A 23278-nucleotide genomic window follows, 5' to 3' on the forward strand; every position below is an offset into this window, starting at 1 on the left:
CTTTTGGCTGGATCTTCATTGCTGCACGTGGGCTATTCTCTAGTTGTGGGGGCCACTCTTCTCATTGTGGTGGTGTCTCTTGTTTCAGAGCATGGTCTCTAGGCGTGCTGGCTCAGTAGCTGTGATGCATGGGCTTAGTTGCCTGCAGCATGTGGGGTCTTGGACCAGGGATCAAAACCGTGTCCCTTGCATTGGCAGGAGGATTCTTTACCACTAGACCATCAGGAAAGGGCACCCCCCCTCCCCACTTTAATCCCTCTCTGTATTGTTTCCATTAAAGAGCACATCTGAGGGTTACTACCTGCACAATTTATACCTCATTTTTGGGTACTGCAAAGTAAGAATGTTTGACAAGTTGACTCCTTCCTCTCCTTAGGGGTCACATAAAAGATGAAATAAAAGATAAAAAACGAAAGTTTTTCATGAGTACCAGCTAAGTGTCAACTACAAATCCGCACTTAACCAAGAGCATTGCCAATAACTGAACAACAAAGGCATTTGCCACCTGCCTCTATGGAGATTGAACCCCTTGCTGCTCTAGCTGTTGACCTTCAGCAACCCCTGAGGAAGTTCAGGGTGGAGTGAGACACTCTGTGCTCCAGGGAATCTGGTGGGACAGGTCTTTAGACAGTTGGATGTTTTTAGGAACAGATTTTATGATCTTAATCCTTGCATCTAGAGAAGCACTAAATCCCTTCATGGTGACATCATGACTAACAAAAAGCCTTTTGTAAAATGAGTGCTTCATGGTACTGAACTGCCCCTTCACCAAAACCTTATAGACTTTCCCCCACTGCCTCTTTGGAGCAGTCTCTCAGAGCTATCTGAGATGCTGCCTCCCGGGCTGCAGTCCTCATTTTGCCCCAAATAAAACTTAACTCACAACTCTCAAGTTGCACATCTTTTTTAGTTAACATAAGTATTAAACACTACCCCAAGAACCAGGACTATATCAGTGAGATAGATGTGGTGCCTGGACTCACAGGGTAGTCTTCCTGGGTTGATGAATACCATGCTTATCTACCTGGACTTGCCCAAGGTCACATAAGCTATTTAAGTGGCCAAGATTCAAATCTTCTGTCTGATTTCAAAGTTCACGCTTTCCACCACATCAGGCCTATTGATCAGTGTTCTGGCAGGACCAGGGCTTCCTTGGTGGCTCAGAGGTTAAAGTGTCTGCCTGCAATGTGGGAGGCCTGGGTTTGATCCCTGGGTTGGGAAGATTCCCTGGAGAAGAAAGTGGCAACCCACTCCATTATTCTTGCCTGGAGAACCCCATGGACGGAGAGTTGTTCAAATGGGACAGTGGAGGAGAATTTAATAAGAGAAGATTTATAAGTGTGGGGAGGGTTAAGGAAAATCCAACAGGGAATGGTGCTGTGTCCCAGTGCTAACAATAGCTGGGTCTGAAGAGGTGTGGCGGGAGGTGGTTCCAAGAACTTGGAGAGGGTGTCTGTATCTGTGAGGGAGATCTGAATGATGGGAGTTGTGCCTCTTGGCAGAGGACCAACCCCAGTGACTCTGTAGAGAAGGAGATGGGGAAATAAAGACCCTTAGCTCACTCTCTTCCCCCTTTCAGATAACCAGTGCCTCCCATTGGCCAAATCCAACTAGAAACTAGAGGACAAGCCAGAATATTACAGGCTTTAGAGGTCAGCTCTGCCGTCACAGAGAGAAGGGCATAGAGGGTAGAAAGTGGATATGATGGGGCAAATGAGAAATGCCCAGTACACCAGCATTTCACAAACTTTTCCCATTCAGATATTACCTTCTTGAATTCATCATATCCCATGTATCCTATATAATCATCTATTCTTAATATTTTTTAAATGTCCTCACTTTTAAATACCTTATTAAGTGTATTAATAGGTCACAAAGAGTCAGACATGACTCAGAGACTGAACAACAACAACTAATAAATGTATTACTAGTAATTCAGGTAATATGTGGCTACCTTAAATAGAAGAAAACCAATAAAAATATAATGAAAAGAAATAATTTCCCCAAATTTAAAAATTAAAATTAATAATTATAAGTGATTGTTTATCTTTTGAGGTCAGGTACCATCTGGCCCTGCCTGCTTATCCTGTCCCCACCCCTGCTCCAGGTGTTTATCCCTCCAGTTCAGCCATATTGATTTTTGGCCCTCAAAACCAGCCATACTCTCACCGACTACAGTGTCTTTGCATTGATTATTCTTTAGCATTGGTCAATGAGAGAACACTCTTAAAAATGCTAGGGAACTGAATAATACAACACATACAGGACAATCAGCTAAAAACAAGAGAAACTATGCTTTCCTGAAGACTATTCTAGAATTGCACTGGAATCACTAAACAGTTGGTCATTGATCTGGGTATCCAAGGTCTTGTCCTGGTATCAAACTTTAATTCTATGATCTTACATAAAATATTTAACAGAAATGTGACTCAGTTTTCATCTATAAAATGAAACAAAAATTAGCATGGTAGCAGGAAACATGTGGGTACATATGCCAGCATCTCTTCACTTCTACAACTTCCAAAAGGGAAAAAAGTTACTGTCAAGAACATGAAAAATACACCAAATCAGCACCTAAATTGCTGAATGCAGTTCATGCCTGTATTTGTTCTGTGACAGGAATATAGCAAAATTTTCTTCTAAACACCTATCTTTACCAAATCTAAATTCTTTGTGCCCCACCAGATAGCTTAATAGTGCTACATGTATTTACAGCTCTCCTTTGTAAAAAAAGTCATCCAGCATACATATTTATGAATAAATGGGATAATAAATGGGGAAGAAGTATGGCCACCTTGAATACTGTTTAAACCCATTCTTCTTTCTTTTTTAATAGTGACCTCTATTTTCTAGCCACAGCAATCAGAGAAGAAAAGAAAGGAATCCAAATTGCTGCTTTCCTTGAGGTGGTACTTTCAGACATGAGGAGCTGACCTCATCTAGGCTTCATTCCAGAGAAGGCAATGGCACCCCACTCCAGTAGTCTTGCCTGGAAAATCCCATGGACAGAGGAGCCTAGTAGGCTATAGTCCATGGGGTCGCTGAGGGTCGGACAAGACTGAGCGACTTCACTTTCACTTTTCACTTTCCTGCATTGGAGAAGGAAATGGCAACCTACTCCAGTGTTCTTGCCTGGAGAATCCCAGGGATGGGGGAGCCTGGTGGGCTGCCATCTATGGGGTCGCACAGAGTTGGACACGACTGAAGTGACTTAGCAGCAGCAGCGGGCTTCATTCCTCTGTCTACCCTGATGGTCAGGGTGGTCTCCTTAGTTCTTCTCAGTCAGAACTAAGGAGATGCAGTTAACTAAGAAGGAACTTTTGCTTATGATTTGGCCTTTTCCACTGGACTTAAATCTCAGAGGATGCACTGATATCTTGAATAATCCACTCTCTTCATCCCTGCCCCTGGCTCTGTGCCCTGAATAAAACTGGTCTGCACAGTCTAAGCTCCTTCTGATCAATTAGTACCAGCAGGAGATCAAGGGAGGGGGAAGAGGATTCCCTGGCCGGCTAGTGATTAGGAATTCATGCTTCCACTGCAGGGAGCATGGGTTCAATCCCTGGTCAGGGACCTAAGGTCCCACAAGCTGCACCAAAAAGGTGGAAGGGAGTGAGGTTGAGCTATTATTCCCTCAATTCCTTCTCTGTGCAGTTGCTCCAAACTCACTGTATCCTATAAGACAGCCCTCTCTGTCTAAGTTTTGATAAACTGATCCCCTCTTCTCTTTTGCTCTTTGAAACATCATCCATTTAGTACCCTTGCCTTCAATTACCCATTTTGAGTGCCATGTCTTTCCTATCTTGAACCTTGATTAAAATGGGGGGGGGGGGGTGATAGGCTGGACCTTCCCACCACCTTTGAGTCACCTTGTGAGGTCTGAGAGTCAGGCCAACATGAAGGAGAGAGGAGCCAAGGGAGGAAGAGGGACTGAGTCCTAGCTCCACTGGCTGACCGCCTGACTTCAGTGATGCCCAAGGCTTTCACACACAGAATTTTTGTTTTTTATTATGTAATCCAGTATATATATTTTTCTTTGCTCAAAACATCTTGAGCTGACATTTCAATAGCTTGAAACAGAAGTCTTAATGAAGGTGTTACTAAAAATATAGCTCTAAAGAAAAGACACCTGGATCCCTGATGGTGAAGACTCTACATCTGACTTAAATGCAGAACTACCTTCTAGTTCCATTCTCCCTGAGGCCTGATCCTACAGCTGATTCTGTTTTCAGATTTCTCTGAGATTCTGTCTCCCATACACACTACGTGGGTATTACAATATTCATTGTCTTTACTGTAGTTAGCATTAGTGAGTCTCTGTTTCTTGGAGCAAAGTGAACATCATAAAACAGTTCCCATTTTACACATAAGAAAATGGATGCCAAGATAAATGAAGAAACTTCATCTAAGTCAAAGGTAATGTCAAACGTGGACTTGGCAGGCAGGTCTTCTGGCCCAGGGCCTTTCCATGCTACCCCAGCTTTCTTGTGTTCCCTTGTCTCCTTCCCTTATGCTTTCCCCTTCCTATTTGCTCTGAAATGTTGTGGCCCTGCTGCCTTAGTAGTCTAGGTTGTGTCCGTTTATCTAAGGGCACTGATGCTCACCAACTGTCAGAGAAGAAAAGTCATGCTGCTAAGTCGCTTCAGTCGTGTCCGACTCTGTGCGACCCCAGAGACAGCAGCCCACCAGGCTCCCCCGTCCCTGGGATTCTCCAGGCAAGAACACTGGAGTGGGTTCCCATTTCCTTCTCCAATGCATGAAAGTGAAAAGTGAAAGTGAAGTCGCTCAGTTGTGTCTGACTCAGTGACCCCATGGACTGCAGCCTACCAGGCTCTTCGGTCCATGGGATTTTCCAGGCAAAAGTACTGGAGTGGGGTGCCATTGCCTTCTCCTTGGGCTTATCTTTTTCTGAGTTTCCATCCCTTGTCACTCATTTGCATTTAGCACGTGCTACCCTATGAAAGTTTGGGAGATGTTAGATAATGTTAACTTGTACTTTTATTTAGCTCCCCGAGTATTCGTAACTTACCATCTCAGGTGAGAGTACATTTATCTTGTATCGGATTCATCCTGGAAAAGTCTCTAGTACCTAGAACAGTATTTAGTTCACATTAGAGAATCAGTGTCCAGTATCCAGTGAGTATCCATCGATATGATTGACTCAAAGCATCTTATATTAGGCAAAATGCTGAGGAAGCTGCTGTGACACATGATAGTGGCTCCAACATGACAGAAGTCGACCTATCCCACAGCCCGGAAGTGGGCGAACAGTCCAGGGTAGTAGTCAGGTAGCTCTGTTCTATGAATTGATGCAGGGACTCAGGGTCCAGCTTCTTACTCTGCCATTCTGCTTATGGTTAGAGCTGGCTCACTCATACCACGTTCACATCTTGGCATAAGGAAAGGAGGAAAGGGAAAGGGAAGGGAAAGCAGGTAGTTTTCTTATTAAAATGTGACTTGAGTGCGCACATATTATCTCCGCTTGTAGCTAATTGGCTAAAACATTGTCACATGTTCAAATGGACTTGCAAGTGATGTTGGGAAATATAGAATATAAATGGTCAGCCGTGTGGCTTGATAAAACTCAGAGCTCTATTGTTAAAGACAAGAAAGACCATGTAATATCCAGTGAAATGACTAAATTTTTAAAAGAGCGGGTGGGAGAAATCCTTGGTCATTCCTGTCCTAGGTATTTACCTAAGAGTAATCAAACCTGTGTCCACAGAAAGACAAGGAGATAAATGTTCACGGGAGTCTTAGTCATAATAGCCAAAAACAGGAAACAGACCAAATGTTCATCAACAGAATGTTTAAACATGTCATGGGCTATTCATCCAATGGACTATTACTCAGCAATTAAAAAGGAACAAAACTGCTGATACATGAAGCAACCAAGGTTGACTTACCCATTTAGCATAGTAGGCACAGCACCCAGGCCCATGAAAATGTTTTAATTTCTTTTAAAATCAGAAGGAAAAAATGAACTTTTAGGTTGATGAAAATGTTTTATTACATAATATATATTTGTCATTATAGCAACACAGTTATAAGAGATAAATTTTATTTTTTATGAAGGAAGGGGCTCATTGAAGTGCATGGGATCCATGAAAGTCATAACACAGACCTACAAACAATAGAGATGAATCTTAAAAACATTATGCTGAGCAAAAAACTTGAGAGAAAAGAGTATGTGCTGTATGATTATATTTAATGAAGTCCTATAACAGACAAAACTAACCTACTGATAGCTTAGAAAATGGTTGCCTTTGGGATGGCGGGGATTGAAGGCACTTTCTGGGGTGACAGAAATGTTCTGTATCTTGTTTCTAGTGGTGGTTGTGAAGATGAATACACAATTATCTAAAAGCATGGAACAGGACTTTTTCCATCCATGCATTTTATTCTATGTATCCATGCTGAAGAATTGATGCTTTTGAACTGTGGTGTTGGAGAAGACTCTTGAGAGTCCCTTGGACTGCAAGGAGATCCAACCAGTCAATCCTAAAAGAAATCAGTCCTGAATATTCATTGGAAAGACTGATGCTGAAGCTGAAAGTCCAATACTTTGGCCACCTGATGTGAAGAGCTGAGTCACTGGAAAAGACCCTGATGCTGGGAAAGATTGAAGGCAGGAGAAGGGGATGACAGAGGATGAGATGGTTAGAAGGCATCACTGACTTGCTCATAAGTTTGAGCAAGCTCTGGGAGTTGGTGATGGACAGGGAAGCCTGGCATGCTGTAGTCCGTGGGGTTGCAAAGAGTCAGACACAACTGAGCAACTGAACCTAACTGATTTTATTGTATATTAATTATGACACATTTTTTTTTAAAGAGAATTAACACTACAATGCTAATCATCTCTGCAACAGATTTGATTAATGAATTCTTGAGACAGTGTTAGCTGGCATGGTTTTAAGTTGCCTTTTAGCAGAAAAGCTCTAGGAACTCTAATAGAAGAATTCAACACTGTGGCAGACCAGCAGGGAAGGAAACACTCTGCTCTGTATCAGTTAAGGTTTTTGGTTGCAAGCAACAGAAAATAGCTCTGGTTAGCTAAAGCAGAAAATGAAACTATTGTCAAAAAAATAGAAAGGAAAGAAAGAAAAGAATAAGAGGAAGTATAATAAACAGCCTTTGAACACAGGCAGGAATTAAAGAAAGTGAAGCAACCAATCAGACCATCAGATCACTGGCAGATCCCAGGATGCCATTACCCTATACAGTTGCTCTGTCCAACCAAACTCTATCTCAGCTTCCCACAGCATCATTGTATAACCTTCCAAAGTGAAAAACTTGGATAAGAAGTGTCTGACTGGCTGAGCCTAGGTCTCACCTGCATGTAAAATAATTCCCTGGCAGTTGGGAGAGGAAACATGTTTTACTTGACTTCTAGAGTAGGAGGTAGAGCCCTGTATCCCATTAATTTTGGAATTCCCTAAAATAAGATTCGGAGAAGGAAATGGCAACCCATTCTAGTATTCTTGCCTGGAGAATCCCATGGACAGAGGAGCCTGACAGGCTACAGTCTATGGGGTCGCCAAGAGTTGGACACAACTGAATGACTAAGCACAGCACAAAATAAGAGTATTTGAATGCTGGGCAGCCAAAAATGACCAAAGTCCACAACACAATCTATCTCTGTTGTACAGGTTCTGGCTTATGATTCTAACTCCTGTCCAGGACTTCCAAAATCTGGGACAGTCCCAGTGTAGATAGCTATGTTCTAATCCATGGATCTTGGCTACGAAGAGTGTACAGGGGAACGGGTGTAGAAGGTTGCTTTGGCTTAACCATCTAGAACCTAAGCAGGGAAACCAATTGTACTGGTGAGATAAGGTGAGAGCCAGAATTGCATAAGAGAAATAATTAAAAGGCAGAGAGGATGGAGGCCTTGGTGATTAATCTAGAATGTGGAAAGGCCTGCCAAAGGAGTCAAAGGGAGAGTCGGAATTTCTGACTTGAGAGGGAAGGGGTGAAGACTGTGCAAATGAATAGACAGTGACACCCAAGAGAGGCAAGGAGCAGACTGGTTTTACTGCTGTTTGGGGGCGGCTGGAAGGGAAGGGTTACGTTTCAATGTGAATTCAAGACGAAGATTTTCAACACGCAGTTGACATTATAGGTTTTGAAAAGGGTCAAACGCAGGTCAAGGCGACTGGCCGGAGACCTTGGATGCAGGCCAGCTCAGCCCAGAGGGTGAGGAAGAACGCTGGAGAGAGGAGCCCAGAGATCCCCGACATTGAGGTAGAGGTCTCCGAGCTTTCTACCCAGATGGGCGCAGCCACGTGCTCAAGGCGCGCCTGGGCCGCACCCTCCGGCCCCACAGGGCCCCACCCTCCGGCCCCACAGGGCCCCATCCCTCTGGGCGGGGCGAGCAGCGATACCCGGAAGTCACCCGGAAGACGAAGTCCCGGTAGGCGTCGAGCTGGGAGGGGCCCCGCCGAGGCGTGCCAGGGGACGAGGAACTCGGGGCTGGAGGGATGGCCAGATGTCCCGGTGCGCAGCGCTGAGCGCCGCGGTTGCGGCGGGGGTGGCGGCGCTAGTAGCCGCCTTGCTCCTGCTGCAGCCCGAGGACGTGGGGCAGGGGGCCAGCCTCAGGTAACCCCTCCGCTTGGGGGACCGAGGAGGCTCCGTACCCCCTGTGGTTGGAGGAAGGAGGGGCCAGAGTCGGGGACACGGGCTCCCTGGTAACGGCAGTTTGTGGCACCTGGCGCAGCCCCTGTTCCAGCCCCTTCTGAGGTGTGGATTGGCTCAGGTGCTGGGGAACGGCCAGGGAGCCACGCCCTGCCGGTGACTCTGCACTTTCCCCTGGGCCCCGACTGCGGAGAAGAACCGTACCTTCCTCCAGACCAACCCACCCACCTTTGTTCCGGGGGAAGCACGGCCGCCCCTTAAACGTCCCGAGACCAGCACCTGTTAATGTTATTTTTGCAGCATGGCCGAGACAGAAGCCCTGCCGAAGCTTCGGGAAGACTTCAGGATGCAGAATAAATCCGTCTTTATTCTGGGCGCCAGCGGGGAAACCGGCAGAGTGCTCTTGAAAGAAATTCTGGAACTGGGCCTGTTTTCCAAAGTCACGCTGATTGGCCGGAGGAAGCTCACGTTGGACGAGGAAGCTTATAAAAACGTGGTGGGTATTTGCGCTGTGACTCAAAAGTGTCCCCGCAGTGTTTCTGCAGGGTGAGGGTATTTTCTGCGGGATGGCTTGCGGTGGCCCCAAGAGGTGTTCGGACTTCCCTCATAGCTCAGTTGGTAAAGAATCTGCCTGCAATGCAGGAGACCCCGGTTCAGTTCCTGTGTTGGGAAGATCCCCTGGATAAGGGAAAGGCTACCCACTCCAGTATTCTGGCCTGGAGAATTCCATTGACTGTATAATCCATGGGGTCGCAAAGAGTCGGACACGACTGAGCAACTTTCACTTCATCTCAAGAGGTGTGCAAGTGTGACCACTATTGGTCTATGAGAGGCTTTACTGGAAGCTGGATTGTATGTCCGAGTGGGCTTCCTCCTCACTTGAACAAAGCCCTTCTTTCAGTCCAGACCCCCATAAGGTGGAGCCTAGGTGAAAGGGAGGCCAGGGAGGAAGAGAAGAGCCACGTTGCCATGGCTTCTAGAGAAAACAGTCCTTGGGCAATTTTCTCAACCCCATTGCTTGTTTTGTTTACCTGTCCACTGCACACTAATGTCAGTGAATCAGTTTGTGGAGTGGGAAACACTTTCTGGCACTGAGAGGTGCGGTTTTTCAGCTGCAAGAATTTGCCCTGCCTGACTTAGGGCTGCAGGCTTGTGTCTGTAAGTTGAATCATCCTTTTCCTGTCACTTACACTTTCTTGGTTGACCCACTGACACAGCAGATTGCAGTCTGGTGCTAATTCTCTAAATATCTGAAGCTTGATCTTGGTGGAAATTTGTAAAGGAAGTAATTTGTAAACTGTGGTAAATTAAACTGTGGTGTAATTCTGATATCTCCCAACTGTTGCCACAGGTTTCACAGGTGGAACATTCCAGTTAACAACTGTCTAACAGATGAATGCCCTTGACTCCTGCAGGTCATTTTGCATATGTTTTTGGTCTCAGGATTTTTCTGTTCCAAATGGACATCTTTGTTCAGATGTAGGCAGGTAATATGTGATCTTCATAGTCTGACTTCATGGGGCATGAAGTCGGACACTTCTGGCCGTTAGAAACAAATGGAGTTCTGTGCTTTGATGGTCGAGTTTTGGTGGCACTTCTTTTGCTCAGGCACTTTCTGTAAGCATTCTTTTCTTCAGCACTGGGTACAGTGCCAGGAAAATGCTTTTGAAAGAGAGGGAAAAGCAACATTTTATGTAAACTCCTGGATGATGGGAACTTCTGAAACTTTTCTTTTTTAAATTTCACAGCAAACTTAAGAGGTTAGATGGTGTTTCATGAATGTTCATGAGTGTGAGAATTAGCAAGGGTGCTTATCAAAAGTGCAGTGTTGGCATGAGACCTAGGAATATGGCTTTTTGTCAAGCACCTGCTGCCTGATTGTAGTGCTGGTTTAGACTGAAAGAAAGATTATCTTTCACATTTTATTGCCGAAGGAACACATTTTATTGCTAAGGCATATGAATAACTTGGCCAAAATGATTATCATGCCTAGTAAGCAGCAAACCTAAGACTCAAACCTAGGTTTTGAGATTCCAGAAACCATTTCCTTCCTTGACATTATACCTCATTGGTATTTCTCCTGGTAATATACAGAGAAGTCTTTTATTTTTCCAGAGAGAAAATTATATTTGAACCTGGCTTAAGAGAGCTAGATCACCTGTAGTCCAATTGTGTGTAGTGTAGACATTTAAGTACATTGTTGATGTTTAAATTTAGATTTATTGCTTTTTCTGGAAGAAAATGAGCTTGCAAAATGTGATGTTAAGTGAATTGACTCTACTAATATTCTCTCATTTATTCTTTAAATCTAGAGGGGGTATTTTTTTCCTGTTTGTTTTGTTTTAATAACATCAAGTAATATACAACTATGTCTCTGTTGTCTAGAATCAAGAAGTGGTGGACTTTGAGAAACTGGATGACTATGCTTCTGCCTTTCAAGGTCATGATGTTGGATTCTGTTGCCTGGGTACCACCAGAAAAAAAGCTGGGGCGGTAAGGAAGAAATACACCCTTTTCCCTTTTCTCTTGTCAGTCACGTCAAAGATTCTGTTTTTGCTCCCCCTTTTGCTTTCTATTTGCTGTGCTTAATTAGCACATTAATTAGCTAATATTAGCACTTAACACTTAAGATTCCATGTGCTGCCCTAGTATTTGCTATACTTTGAATAGTACTGATAAATTCATCTTTCCTTCAACATAATCCTTGAGTTCATATCCCATCATAGATATTTCATGGTCTTGCCTTTTGCAAATATTGTGGTCACTCCATCCTCTAACTAAGGTTTGAGTAAAAGTAACTGGCTCATGCTCTTAGCAGTAAGTGTTTTTGTTTCTTTATAAATGATTTAAATTGATCTCTCTCACTTGAGTGATTTGCTTCAACCTATTTCCATGCAGAGCCTTAAGCTTCTGTGCTAGAACATCAGAACAGAGGCACGATTCAGCTAGCTTCCAGTGATGACTCAGCCTCCAGCGATGATTCAACCCCTGTGGTGATTCAGCCTTAACTGACTCGGAACTGTCTTCACACACATTTTATTTGCTTTTTAATGATAAATTGCATTCTAAATTGCATTGGCCTCTATCTAGAAGTCAAACTTTACTATATAGTTAGAAATCAAAGCTTACTATGTAGATCCTGGGGAAGTGTTAATGCATACATCTTATTTGATTCATACCTTGACTATAGTTTATCTCTCTGACAGAATTTACTTGCTGGAGTTAAACATGTCTGTTAATATGCAGGACGACGATGGTCCCATGCGGGCTTACCATAGGTTTATAAACAGGCCCGGGCATCAGAATCATTCAGAGAACACACAGTTAAGAACTATTGATTTATACCAACCAAGAAGTTAGGCTCAGATATATTTCTCTGGACAATCCAAAGAATAATTGTATTTATGCTTTCATTAGGGATGAATTTCCAGATTTTCTGTAGTTTTGCCATGTGCCCAGAGGAACAGTCTGGTTTATGAGTTCTTTGCTGAGAAGTGAGGATTATCAAGAAGTTTGACTCTCCCAGGAATTGGCATATCATCTTTCCAACGAAGGGTCATTTTCCTGCCGAGCAGCTCATGCAGTCTTTTCTTTCCCAGGGACAGTCACAAGCCTTGTGTCCTCTAAAAGCATGGAAAAATTTTTGTTCTAGTACACTGCAGGTTCCACGGTCTCAACTGCCAACCTGACTTTGGTGGTGACTCAGCAAAATAAAAAACACTGCATTAGGCATAGAGTGGTTGATTTTCATGACAGAAGGCAAATCTCATAGGGCTCTCCAGGGGAAGGTCTAAATTGTTTTATTGCATTCAAATTGCATAATGCAGTTTTAATCAGGATTTGGGTGTGTTCCCTATCTAGAATATTTTTTTGGGGGAGGGAGTTTTTTCTCCACCCCACAGGCTGCTCAATACCTTTCATTCTCCAAACAGTTTGAAAAGATAAAAGTAACTAATGAGTAAGGAAAAGACTAGTAAACCAAATATATAATCTCAGAAATTAGTTAAGGCATAAATGGTTTAAGATAGTGACAGGAAATAAGCTGACATTTCTTCCAGAAAGTCTTTTTTGTTTTTAATTTGAAACTAATTTAGATTGGATGCAGTATGAAGCTTGGAGGTTGTGATGACTTAAGGCAGTTTAAAAGAAGTGACAGTTCACAAGTGGCTAGGTACTTGTTTGATGGGGGCCTCACCCTACCTGGTATTCTGGTCAGGAACCCTGTCAGTTTGTTTTTTTTTTTAAAAAGGTCATTGGATGGCTTTTGCAAAGTTGGTGGCTAGCTAAGTGTCATTCTGTAGCTGTTTTGTAACTGAAATAGCCCACATTTTCATCTAGAACCCGAGTTTCCAGTACAGGAACTTCAAGAAATTCAGGGTTTCTATCTCTAGTGTTGAGGTCATCAGAGTAGCCCACTTATTTCCCTCTGACCTTCATTGTATTAGTTTGCTAGGGCTGTCATAACAAAAAATGATAACCCCCGTGGCTGAAACAACAGGAATTTCCTATCTCCCAGGCCTGAAGCCTGCACATCTGAGATTGGGGTATTGACAGTGTTGGTCGCTTTTGAGGGCTGGGAAGGAAGGATGCTTTCCAGGCTTCTCTCTTTGACCTGCAGATGGCTGACTTCTCCCTGTGTCTCCTCTCATAGCGTTTTTCCTACGTACTTGTGTGTGCATGCTAAGTCACTTCAGTCTGTCTGACTCTATGCGACCCTATGGACTATAGCCTGCCAGGCTCCTCGGTCCGTGGGATTCTCCAGGCAGGAATACTGGAGTGAGTTGCCAGGCCCCTCTCCAAGGGATCTTCCTGACCCAGGGGTCAAACTGGAGTCAGTGTCTCCTGCACTGGCAGGTGGGTTCTTTACCACTAGCGCCACTGCCTGTGGCAGTGTTCAAATTTCTCCTTTTTATAACAAGTCTAGTCGAACTGAATTAAGAACCACCATACTCAGTATGGGGCTTCCCTTGTGGCTCAGACTGTAAAGAATCTGCCTGCAATGCGGGAGACCTGGGTTCAGTCCCTGGGTCAGAAGGGTATAGCTTCCTGGAGGGTATCCCCTGGAGAAGGGTACAGCTACCCACTCCAGGATTCTTGCCTGCAGAATTCCGTGGATAGAGGAGCCTGGCTGGCTATAGTCCATGGGGTTGCAAGGAGTTGGACATGACTGAGCAACTACTCAGTATGACCTCATCTGAACTAATTACATCTGCAAACAAGGGTACATTAGCTGGGGATTAGGCCTTCAACATATGAATTTTGATGTTGCAACCTCAAATACAGTCTACCAAGATTTCTACTGACACTGGTGCTAGGGTCTGTTAGCCCGTCTTGAGCTGTTTGCAAAACCATTTCCTTTAGCAGCAGCTGGTGAGATGCTGATCTTCTTTTCACATTCACACGCCATAGTTGTCTAATCAGTGCAGGGACTTCATGACCTAATCCATATGTGTTGTATCAGAGGTTGACTTCATGACCTGGCCCTAATCCAGATGTGTTGTATCTGAAAGCGTGTTTTTAATAGGCTTCTTGGGGGGTTCTGATGCAGCCAACTCTCTTCCTCGTGCTGGGCCTGCTTTCAGGAGGCGTTGGGCAGTGTTAGTCCTCCTCACCTGCTGGTTTTCCAGGAACTGTTGACCCAGGTGACCTTCACATTGCTTTGGTATGTAACTTACGTGCCAGTGAACTTTGAAATATCCCTTGAAAACCAGATCTACATTGGCTGTAAGTGAAGTGCAAAGAACTCACAGGTGCCACTGAGAATGGGGCTTTCTCCTTATTAAGAGAAGGATTTGGTTAGTGAGTTTGAAGGGGGTGTTATTGTAGTTTCTTCTTTTCATTTATCTCCTCACCAGCTCAGCACAGGATTCCGAAGTCCAGGCTTTTGGAGTCTGTCAAATGAACGGTGCCATTAATGTGATTAACACAGCTACTGTCACGTTTATTAGGCATCATTGAATCTCTGGGCTTCTGATTCTAATAATACACTCTTCTAAACCAGGCGCTTGCACACTGCTGTGGGCCGAATACAGCCTGCCTGTTTTTGAATAGCCCTTGAGCTACGAATGTTTTTATATTTTTAAGTGGTTAAAAATTTTCAAAGAGGAAAAATGTGTCATGACACATGAGGATGTAAGAAATTCAAATTTCTGTATCCATAAGTAAAATTTTATTGAAATATTCTCATTACTTTATCTATTATTAATGGCTACATTTGCACAATGATGGCAGAGCTGTGTAATTACAGTTGTAAATCTGCAAATATTTACTGTCTTATCCTATAGAGGGAAAGTTTGCCAGCCCCTGTTGTCACCTCTACTGTTTTCTTTGATGTCTAGAAGGGGACTTGTGAAGTGGTGAGGTCCCAGATGGTTCAGGGAACCCAGATTATAGGCTCTGTTTGGATACCGAGTGGCTATGGGGCCTTGGGTATGCCAGTTAGCTCCTGTGGACCACGGCCTCCTTGTCTGTGCTGAGAGGGAGATGACCACTGCAGCTCCTTTGGCCTGCAAAATTCTTTGACTTTTAAAACACAGAGAAAAGAGTGCTCCGAATGGAAAAAAAAATGTGTGAGAACATGGAGTTTGACTCAGGAATCTCTGTAAGATTTTGTTTTTCTCTCCAGAGCTCCTTTGCTCACCAAGACCTTGCTTCCTACTCTGTACATGAAGTACAGATGTGCTCTCCAGGACAGGAACAAATGGGGTCTCAGGTCATACCGTCCATTGTTGGTCAGCATCTCTTTGTTTTCTAGTCTGATTTGTAGGGTTGGATTGAAAAGGGAGTGGAGGAGAAAGAATCTGAAGCAGAAATATGGCCAAGTGGGACCCTTTGCGGGATGATAGATCCTCCTTTCTTGGAAAAGATTCTTCTTGACCTTGCGTCATTCCCGCTGCTTGCTTGTCCTATCAGTCAGAATTGAAGTACTGTGTCAGGATGAATTATTCCTAAGGCACAGTGTTCCCAGTGTGCAGGCGTTGGCAGATTAGAAAGAATACTTAGTAGCTTTGGATTGTCATAAGACTTAAAGAGTAATTAGAGAATTTATCTCCTTAGATGTTTGTGGAGCTCACAAAGCTCTCTCTGCTGTGTCATATAAGTATATTGTGCTTATTCTTTTGAGCTGGTACTGGAAAAGGAAATTTATAGTGGCAATTTATTTAATCAATTCCTTTTTCTAGAAGGACTCTGATTCCTCTCTTAGGGTAAAACACACCGACTGTGGATCGTAAAGACACAATAATATAATGGACTTAATGCTCTCAGAAGAGACGTCTTTTTTTTCCTGCTATATGGTTAGGGAAACTAAATATGATTTTTCTGAAAATTGTGTTTCTGGGATATGGAGTAGCGTGTTTTGGTTTCTTTTTCTATTGCGTTTTTATTTGAGTTGCTAGAGAACAAGAAAGGGTGTTAATAATTAGATTTTAAAGATAGCTCCCTTCGGTCTATAAACAGCATCTTCCTCACTCCAGAGAAAACCAGTTGTGTGTCGGTGTCTCTGACTCCGTCGCTGGGATCCACGTTTAGTTTGGTTTCCAAGTCCTTGAAAGCCGTTGACCCCTTTGCTTTTGAGTTTCATTCACCAGCTAAAAGGCCACGCATCAGGGTGGGGGAAGTGAAATTCAAAGTTTGTGGGCTTGGAAAAATGCGTATTTATAATCAGCTTGAGGGCTCAGAGGATTTGTGAAATCGTTTTGGATTAACAGCCATTGATTGCTAATAAAACAGTATTTCGCTTTGTCCAGAGAACAGCAGTGGAGAAAGGTATGGGCACCTTGTCAACAGGGCCCATTGAGCAGGGCTGATGGGCCAAGCGTGGGGGTCGCAGCAGCAGCAGCGTGGGTGCTCGTCCCGCAAGGAGCCCTTGTCAGCCCTTTGCCAGGCGGGTGACAGGAGGGACGCCAGAGGCTGATGGCTGGGGTGCTATTGATGTGCCTTAGCTGACTAATCAGATTGAAAAAAGTCCCGTGGTATTTATGTCACTTTAATTTTCATCAAACAATCGGGGACGACAGGACTCTATTAAGGAGAGGTTGATCCAGAACTAAAGCCAAATAAATTGGGGTCTCAGTTTAATCAAATTATCCCTTTACTGGCCCTGGATTAAGTGAGAGGCACGGCGTCGGTCTAGAGCCTTGTGATTGGCTAAAGCTTTCCCTTATCTTTAAAGACGCTGATGAAAGAAGAAACGTTTTTTAACAGATAGTTCTAATAATCCTTCTAAGAAATAGTGCTAAACCAGCAGCAGCAACAAAAAGGAATTTCACTAGTCACCAGTGTAATTTTATTGGAAATCATGGACCTGTTACCAAAATCAGAGTTCTGCTGAATTGGAGTGAGGGGAAGAAAATAGATATGGAAGAGAAGTAGAGTGTTTTCGAATTTTTCGGTGTCATTTTGGGTGGTTCTTGGCACATTTTCAGCACATGTAAAATCTCAATTCAGAGAATGGCTCAGAGGAGATCAGTCTCATCCCACTCTCAGAGTGTGCTGAGTATTAAAGTCAGCGTGCTGCACACCCATTAAGAAAAGCAGCAAGAGGGAACTGCATTCGGTGTGTAGGGTGGGTCTTCGAGTCCAGTATTAGGATTGAATCTCAAAGTCTACAACCCAAAAGGAGATGGGGATGATAACCTGGCTAAGAGTTAAGGTTATATCATCTAAAAAAAGGAAAGGCAAAGGAACAACAGACCTGTCCTGCAGGTCGTGGACATAGTCAAAGATTCTCTGTGGGGAGTGATGAGAAGAGAGGACAAAACAGGATTCTGGGGTAACAGTGATGCTCTGTTTCAGGGTCTGGGAGGTGGTTGCAGAAGACGTTTAGCTTATGAACACTTTCTAGCCAGTCCTATACTGAGAATATGTTTTCTTTTATGATCTACTGCCATACAAAGTCTGGAAAGTTCGCTTGGGCCCCTTGTTTTAGAATTGAATTCTGTATTAGTTTCCTATTGCTGCTGTAACAAATTCCCTCAAAGTTAGTGGCTTAAAACAATGTAAATTTATCATCTTCTGGTTAGCAGGCTGATGTGGATTTTGCTGAGATAAAATCAAGGTGTTGACAGGGCTGCATTCTCTTCTGCAGGCTCTAGGGGAGAATCCATTTCTTTACCGTTTCTGGCTCTAGAGCCTGCGGGGGTTCATGGTCCCTTCCTCTATCTTTAAAGCCAGCAATGGGGGATCCAGTGCCCCTCACACTGCCTGACTCCAATCTCCTTTTCTGCTACCCTTTTCCACTATAAGGACTCTTGTGATTACATTGGGCCCACTTGGATAATACAGAATAAGCTTTTTCAGCATCAAGGTTGTTGTTACTGAATGTTGTTGTTCAGGCGCTAAGTCGTGTCCGACTCTTTGCGACCCCATCAAACTGTGGAAAATTCTTAAAGAGATGGGAATACCAGGCCACCTTCCATATCTCCTGAGAATCCTGTATACAGGTCAACAGTTAGAACCGGACATGGAACAAAGGACTGTTTCAGAATTGGGAAAGGAGTACCTCAAGCCTGTGTATTGTCGCCCCACTTACTTGATTTATATGCAGAATAAATCATGCAAAAGCCCAGGCTGGGGTGAATAACAAGCTGGAATCAAGATTGCTGGGAGAAACATCAACAACCTCAGATACACAGATGATACCACTTTAATGGCAGAAAGTGAAGAGGAACTAAAGAGCCTCTTGATGAGGGTGAAAGACGAGACTGAAAAAGCTGGTTAGCAGCCGTAAGTCCACCTGCACCCTTCATTCACCTTGGCCGTGCAGCCTCGAGCACATTCACAGGTGTGGGGATTAGGATGTAGGCATCTTTGAGGGGCCAGTATTCTGCCTGCCACAACAATGGATTAGTCCTGTCATTAGCTGGAGATGGTGTGAGGTAAGAAGGAACATGGGTACAAGTGGGAAGCCCTGCTTAGAGAGTCGGGAATTTGCATCCTGCTCTCAGCTCTCTCCCTTATTAGCTGGGAGTTCTTGGATTGCTGGACCTTGTGGCCGGTCACATCTCCACAGTGAGGGGGTTGGCTTTGATGTTTCCAAAAGTGCCTTCTGTCTATCCTGTGAAAGATACATACATTTAGGGTCAAAAACTACGAGAGGGCAGATTTTGTAAAATTCATTTACTCTTAATTGAAGGAGTTTTGTTGTCAAGCATCAGCAAGAATCAACCTTAGGCACACCCATGTGCCCTCCCTCCCAAACCTCCCTCCCATATCTCTCCCCGTCGCATCCCTGTAAATGGTTACAGAGACTCTGAGCAGATTTTTAATTAAAAACAAACAAAAAAAAATCACTGGGACAGTAATCCAGCCTTCAGATTTGGAATCTTCCTTATGTGTAACCTCATTATATAATTGTGGGTACTTGTGAAGTTCAACTTCAGTGGACTTTAGACTTCTTTTCAGCTGTCCTGAATTTGAAGATGCCTGGCTTTGTGGTGGTCCCAAGAAGCTATTACACGGAATTCTGTTTTCTGGATACAGGCATGTGTCCTTCAGTTAGACCCTAAAAATAAAACTGAATCCGTATTCTCTTGTTTACAGCATCCTCTCCCCTCCTCCTTTGACTGCCTCTTATTTTTTTCCTCGTTGGATTTGCCTTTTTTCTGCTTTCACTGGACTTTTATTCATTCCAGTATTTTTGGAGCACCTACCATGTACTGGGTGTGTACAGATGCTGAGATGTGAACTAAGAAAGACCCAACTGCTACCCTCACTGGACTGAGTCTAGATCAGGGGTCTCCCAACATTCTTAATTATATGTTGTTGTTTATTCAGCTTTTTTGTGACTCCATGGACTGTAGGCTACTAGGCTCCTCTGTCCATGGAATTTCCCAAGCAAGAATACTGGAGCATGTTGTCATTGCCTTCTCCAGGGGATCTTCCCATCCCAGGGATCGAACCTATGTCTCCTGCCTGTCAGGTAGATTCTTTAACACTGAGCCACCTGGGAAACCCCCTTGATTATACACCTGTCAGTAAAAAATTTGCAGATGTACTCCTTACTAACATGTAAAGTGAAAGTGAAGTTGCTCAGTCATGTCCGACTCTTTGCGACCCCATGGACTGTAGCCTATCAGGTTCCTCCATCCATGGGATTTTCCAGGCAAGAGTGCTGGAGTGGATTGCCATTTCCTTCTCCAGGGGATCTTCTCGACCCAGGAATCGAACCAGGGTCTCCCACATTGCAGGCAGATGCTTTACCGTCTGAGCCACCCGGGAAGTAAAGTATGTTGTAAAACATAAAAGTTGGAAGTTAAATAGACGTCATTCTCATAGTGCCTGGATAGTGTTGGCAGCCATTCTTCTGAGACACTACCATGTTAAAGTTAACACTGAAAAAAACAGGGAAGACAGGAGGAGGGTGGTAAGACTGTAAGTGACCAAAGACACAGAAACATGAGGCTAAACACCGTTTCTAAGCCTCATGATATTATCGTTCCTTTTGTTCGTTGCAGATTTGCTCGGTGTCTGTGTTTCAGTGTCACTGTCCTTGTTTTTCATCACAGTCTGGCCTCGCTACCGAAGCTGGAACATCCGTCCTGAGCGTCATATCGGAGCCCTTCCCAGGGTCTGAGCCTGATGTTCATGTTTTACTCTGATTCATTTTGCTTGGATCCCCTCCCCTCCCCACCACTGACTGCTTACCTGCCACCCAAGCTGAGGAGTAATTTTTAAGATGAACTCACAGCTGTTTGGAAAAACTCATTCTTTTTGCCCTTAGGAGGGATTTGTCCGTGTTGATCGTGATTATGTCCTGAAGTCTGCAGAGCTGGCGAAGTCTGGAGGGTGCAAGCATTTCAACTTGCTCTCCTCTAAGGGAGCTGATAAGTCAAGCAATTTTTTATATCTGCAAGTCAAGGTTTGTGCATGTTTCTGTCTTTTATGTACTTTGGGGAAGCCTGGCTTTTTGGCAGTAATAATATAAAAATGCTAGGTAATACCAAAATGCATTAAATGCATTATGTTTTGCATTTTTTATAGCTGCAGGGACTGCTCTTTTGCAGGGCTATATTTAGTAATCAAGAGTGATTTGAAAGGTAATTTCCAGTGTCTTCCCCTTTGTTGATTATCTGGTTAGCATGAAATGAAATGTTGCCATCTCTGGTATTAAAGATCCTCAGAACTCTAGCATTAGAAGAGACTTTGAGATAGTTCAGCACATCTTTTTTCATTTTCTACTGCACGTCATCTCTTCCTTCACTCTCCAGACTCTAGAATCTAAAACTCTGGAAGAGGATATTTACAAATATTGAGACCTGCAGAAGCAGATTGTCTTCAAAACCCCAAGTTACTCTTGTTAGCATTACAGCAAGTCGGTCTTGATTACATAATAAATGTGTTTTTTGCTAACAGGGGGAAGTGGAAGCTAGAGTTGAAGAGTTAAAATTTGATCGTTATTCCATATTTAGGCCTGGGTAAGTATTCCTACTGCCTAGGAGTACCCCTTTAAGTTGGTTATTCTCTAGGAGCTGGTTTTTCGTTTGAAGAGACTGACAAATAAGATATCTATGATGTGAATAGAAGTTGTATGGAGGGAGAGCACTTCCTCGAAGAACCCAGCTTTGGGCTTTCAAGAAAGGGGTAGATGCCACGTTGTTGGTGCCACGTTCAGAATAGTCTGGAATTTCCTGGGTAGCGTTTGCTGCCTTCTTCAGAATCCTCTTCATGCCCAAATAAGACTGTTTTCACACTGGATCGGTGTTTGGGCTGTCCTAACAGAGTAACACCACAGAATGGGAGGTTACCAGTCCAAGATCAAGGTACCATCAGGGTTAGTGTTGGGTGACGTCACACTGGGGATTAGGGCTTTATCATGAATCTGGGGAGACACAGTTCAATTAACATCCTGTATGGTGTGAGACTCCGGGAGATAGGGGAGGAAGGGGAAGCCTGGTGTGCTGCAGTCCATGGGGTCGCAAAGAGTTGGACACGACTTAGTGACTGAGCAACAACAACAATGGTCTGAATGCAATTTACCATCTCTTCCCCTGCTTTTCTTTTTCTCTTTAGAGTTCTCTTATGTGATAGGCAGGAATCTCGCCCAGGTGAATGGCTGGTTAGGAAGTTCTTTGGCTCCTTACCAGAATCTTGGGCCAGTGGGCACTCTGTGCCAGTGATAACTGTGGTCAGAGCAATGCTGAACAACGTCGTGAGACCAAGTGACAAGAAGAAGGAACTGCTGGATAACAAGGCCATCCATGACCTGGGGAAAGCTGATGACTCTCTCAAGCCATGACCACACGGGAGAAATTTTTTTTTTTTTTTTTTTTATTGTCAGATTCAACACCTACCAGCTAATTGGTAATTTCAGAGTCTTAAAAAAAATGTGCTTTGACTATGGTTTTCAGTTTTTGTCCAGTCAAAAAATTATTGTGCTCTGCCTCAGTGTTTTAGAACCTGGGGCTTACCTCATGGCTCAGATGGTGAAGAACCTGCTTGCAATGTGGGACACCCAGGTTCAGTCCCTGGGTAGTGAAGATCCCTGGAGAAAGAAATGGCTACCCACTCCAGTATTCTTGCCTAGAGAATTCCAAGGACAGAGGAACCTGGTGGGCTACAGTCCATGGGGTTGCAAAAAGTCAGACATGACTGAGCAACTAACATTTGCTTGCTTGTACATAAGTAGACATCACCTGGGGAGCCTTTCAAAAATAGAGATCCACCAGCTCTCTGGTGGCCTAGTGTCTGATATTCTGCACAGAAATAAGGGGTTCATAGGAGGGCCTGAGTCAGAATTTTCTGACTCAGAACTTTTGCGTTATGGGCACAGGAATCTGTTGTTGAAGCTTAATGTTCTGATGCCGCTGGCACAGAGGCCAGCTTTGAAATGCTTTTCTGCAAAGTCACAGCAGCAGTGCACACTTTATGTATCATGCAGATGAGTTCTGAACTAAAATTGTTTACATTTGTGTCTTTGAGTTACCCTGTGCTGACTGAGTGTTCAATGTGTAAGTGAATATTGTGCCTTACTACTTCTTTTGGATATATGATAAAAGTTACTATGTAGCCGAGCTTATATAATTCATGGGAGAATTAAATAGAATAATTAATATGAATGGATAAGTCGTGGGTGCCCTTAGATTGTTAGAAAATGCCCAGGTTTCATTCAGAATATGCAGTGCATTGACCAGTGGGGTGATAGAATAGCAGCTAATATTTATCAGGGGATTGCGAAATGCCAACCTTTATATGTGCTGTCTGTCCTTTAACCCTCCAAGCAATCCTTATAATTCACATCATCCCCATATCTCAGATGGGGAAACTGAGGCTCACTGTGGCTAAGTGCCTTGCCCAAAGGCCCAAAGCTAAAGCCAGGAAATAGCAGAACCAGGATTCTAACCCAAGTCAGCCTGAATCCATAGCTTCTGTTTTCAGCCACTCGGCAAGAGGGTCCAGTGTCCGTGTATTTCCAGGAAATTCCACCTGTTACTGGATCAGTACATGCCATGGATGCATAAGATAGAAATATTTGAGTTTCTCTATTGGTCTAGGATTTCTCTAATGATTAACCACAAAATGTTCACATAGCCAGTTAACATGTCTCAAAGTGCTTCACTTTAAAAATTATGGAGAAGGAAAGGAAGATGCAGAAGGAAAGGTCAGAGTCAAGAGGAGCACACATCATGGGGCAAAGGATAGCAGT

General features: G+C 43.8%; 1 protein-coding gene across 3 annotated transcripts; it reads left to right on the forward strand.

The window, feature by feature from the left end:
• Positions 1-8384: 8384 nt before the first annotated feature.
• Positions 8385-22646, forward strand: HTATIP2 (HIV-1 Tat interactive protein 2). Of its 3 annotated transcripts, none has more exons than XM_027532115.1 (6): positions 8385-8413; positions 8935-9130; positions 11020-11127; positions 20357-20494; positions 20989-21050; positions 21646-22646. In XM_027532115.1, the coding sequence occupies exons 2-6, from the start codon at positions 8936-8938 to the stop codon at positions 21869-21871; spliced, it is 729 nt and encodes a 242-aa protein (XP_027387916.1). In that variant the 5' UTR covers positions 8385-8413; position 8935; the 3' UTR covers positions 21872-22646. The 3 variants fall into 3 exon arrangements, with proteins under 3 accessions (XP_027387916.1, XP_027387914.1, XP_027387915.1); XM_027532113.1 differs by lacking the exon at positions 8385-8413 and adding an exon at positions 8431-8598; XM_027532114.1 differs by lacking the exon at positions 8385-8413 and adding an exon at positions 8474-8496.
• Positions 22647-23278: the final 632 nt, after the last annotated feature.

Source organism: Bos indicus x Bos taurus, chromosome 29 (genome assembly GCF_003369695.1).
Source record: "Bos indicus x Bos taurus breed Angus x Brahman F1 hybrid chromosome 29, Bos_hybrid_MaternalHap_v2.0, whole genome shotgun sequence".
Taxonomy (NCBI): domain Eukaryota; kingdom Metazoa; phylum Chordata; class Mammalia; order Artiodactyla; family Bovidae; genus Bos; species Bos indicus x Bos taurus.

Excerpts from the sequence above, each read along its gene's own strand:
- HTATIP2 (XM_027532113.1), top strand. The coding sequence starts at position 8,489 with ATGTCCCGGTGCGCAGCGCTGAGCGCCGCGGTTGCGGCGGGGGTGGCG. Across the intron at positions 9,131-11,019 it reads AGGAAGCTTATAAAAACGTG|AATCAAGAAGTGGTGGACTT; the intron begins GTGGGTATTTGC and ends TCTGTTGTCTAG. Across the intron at positions 20,495-20,988 it reads TTTTATATCTGCAAGTCAAG|GGGGAAGTGGAAGCTAGAGT; the intron begins GTTTGTGCATGT and ends TTTTGCTAACAG.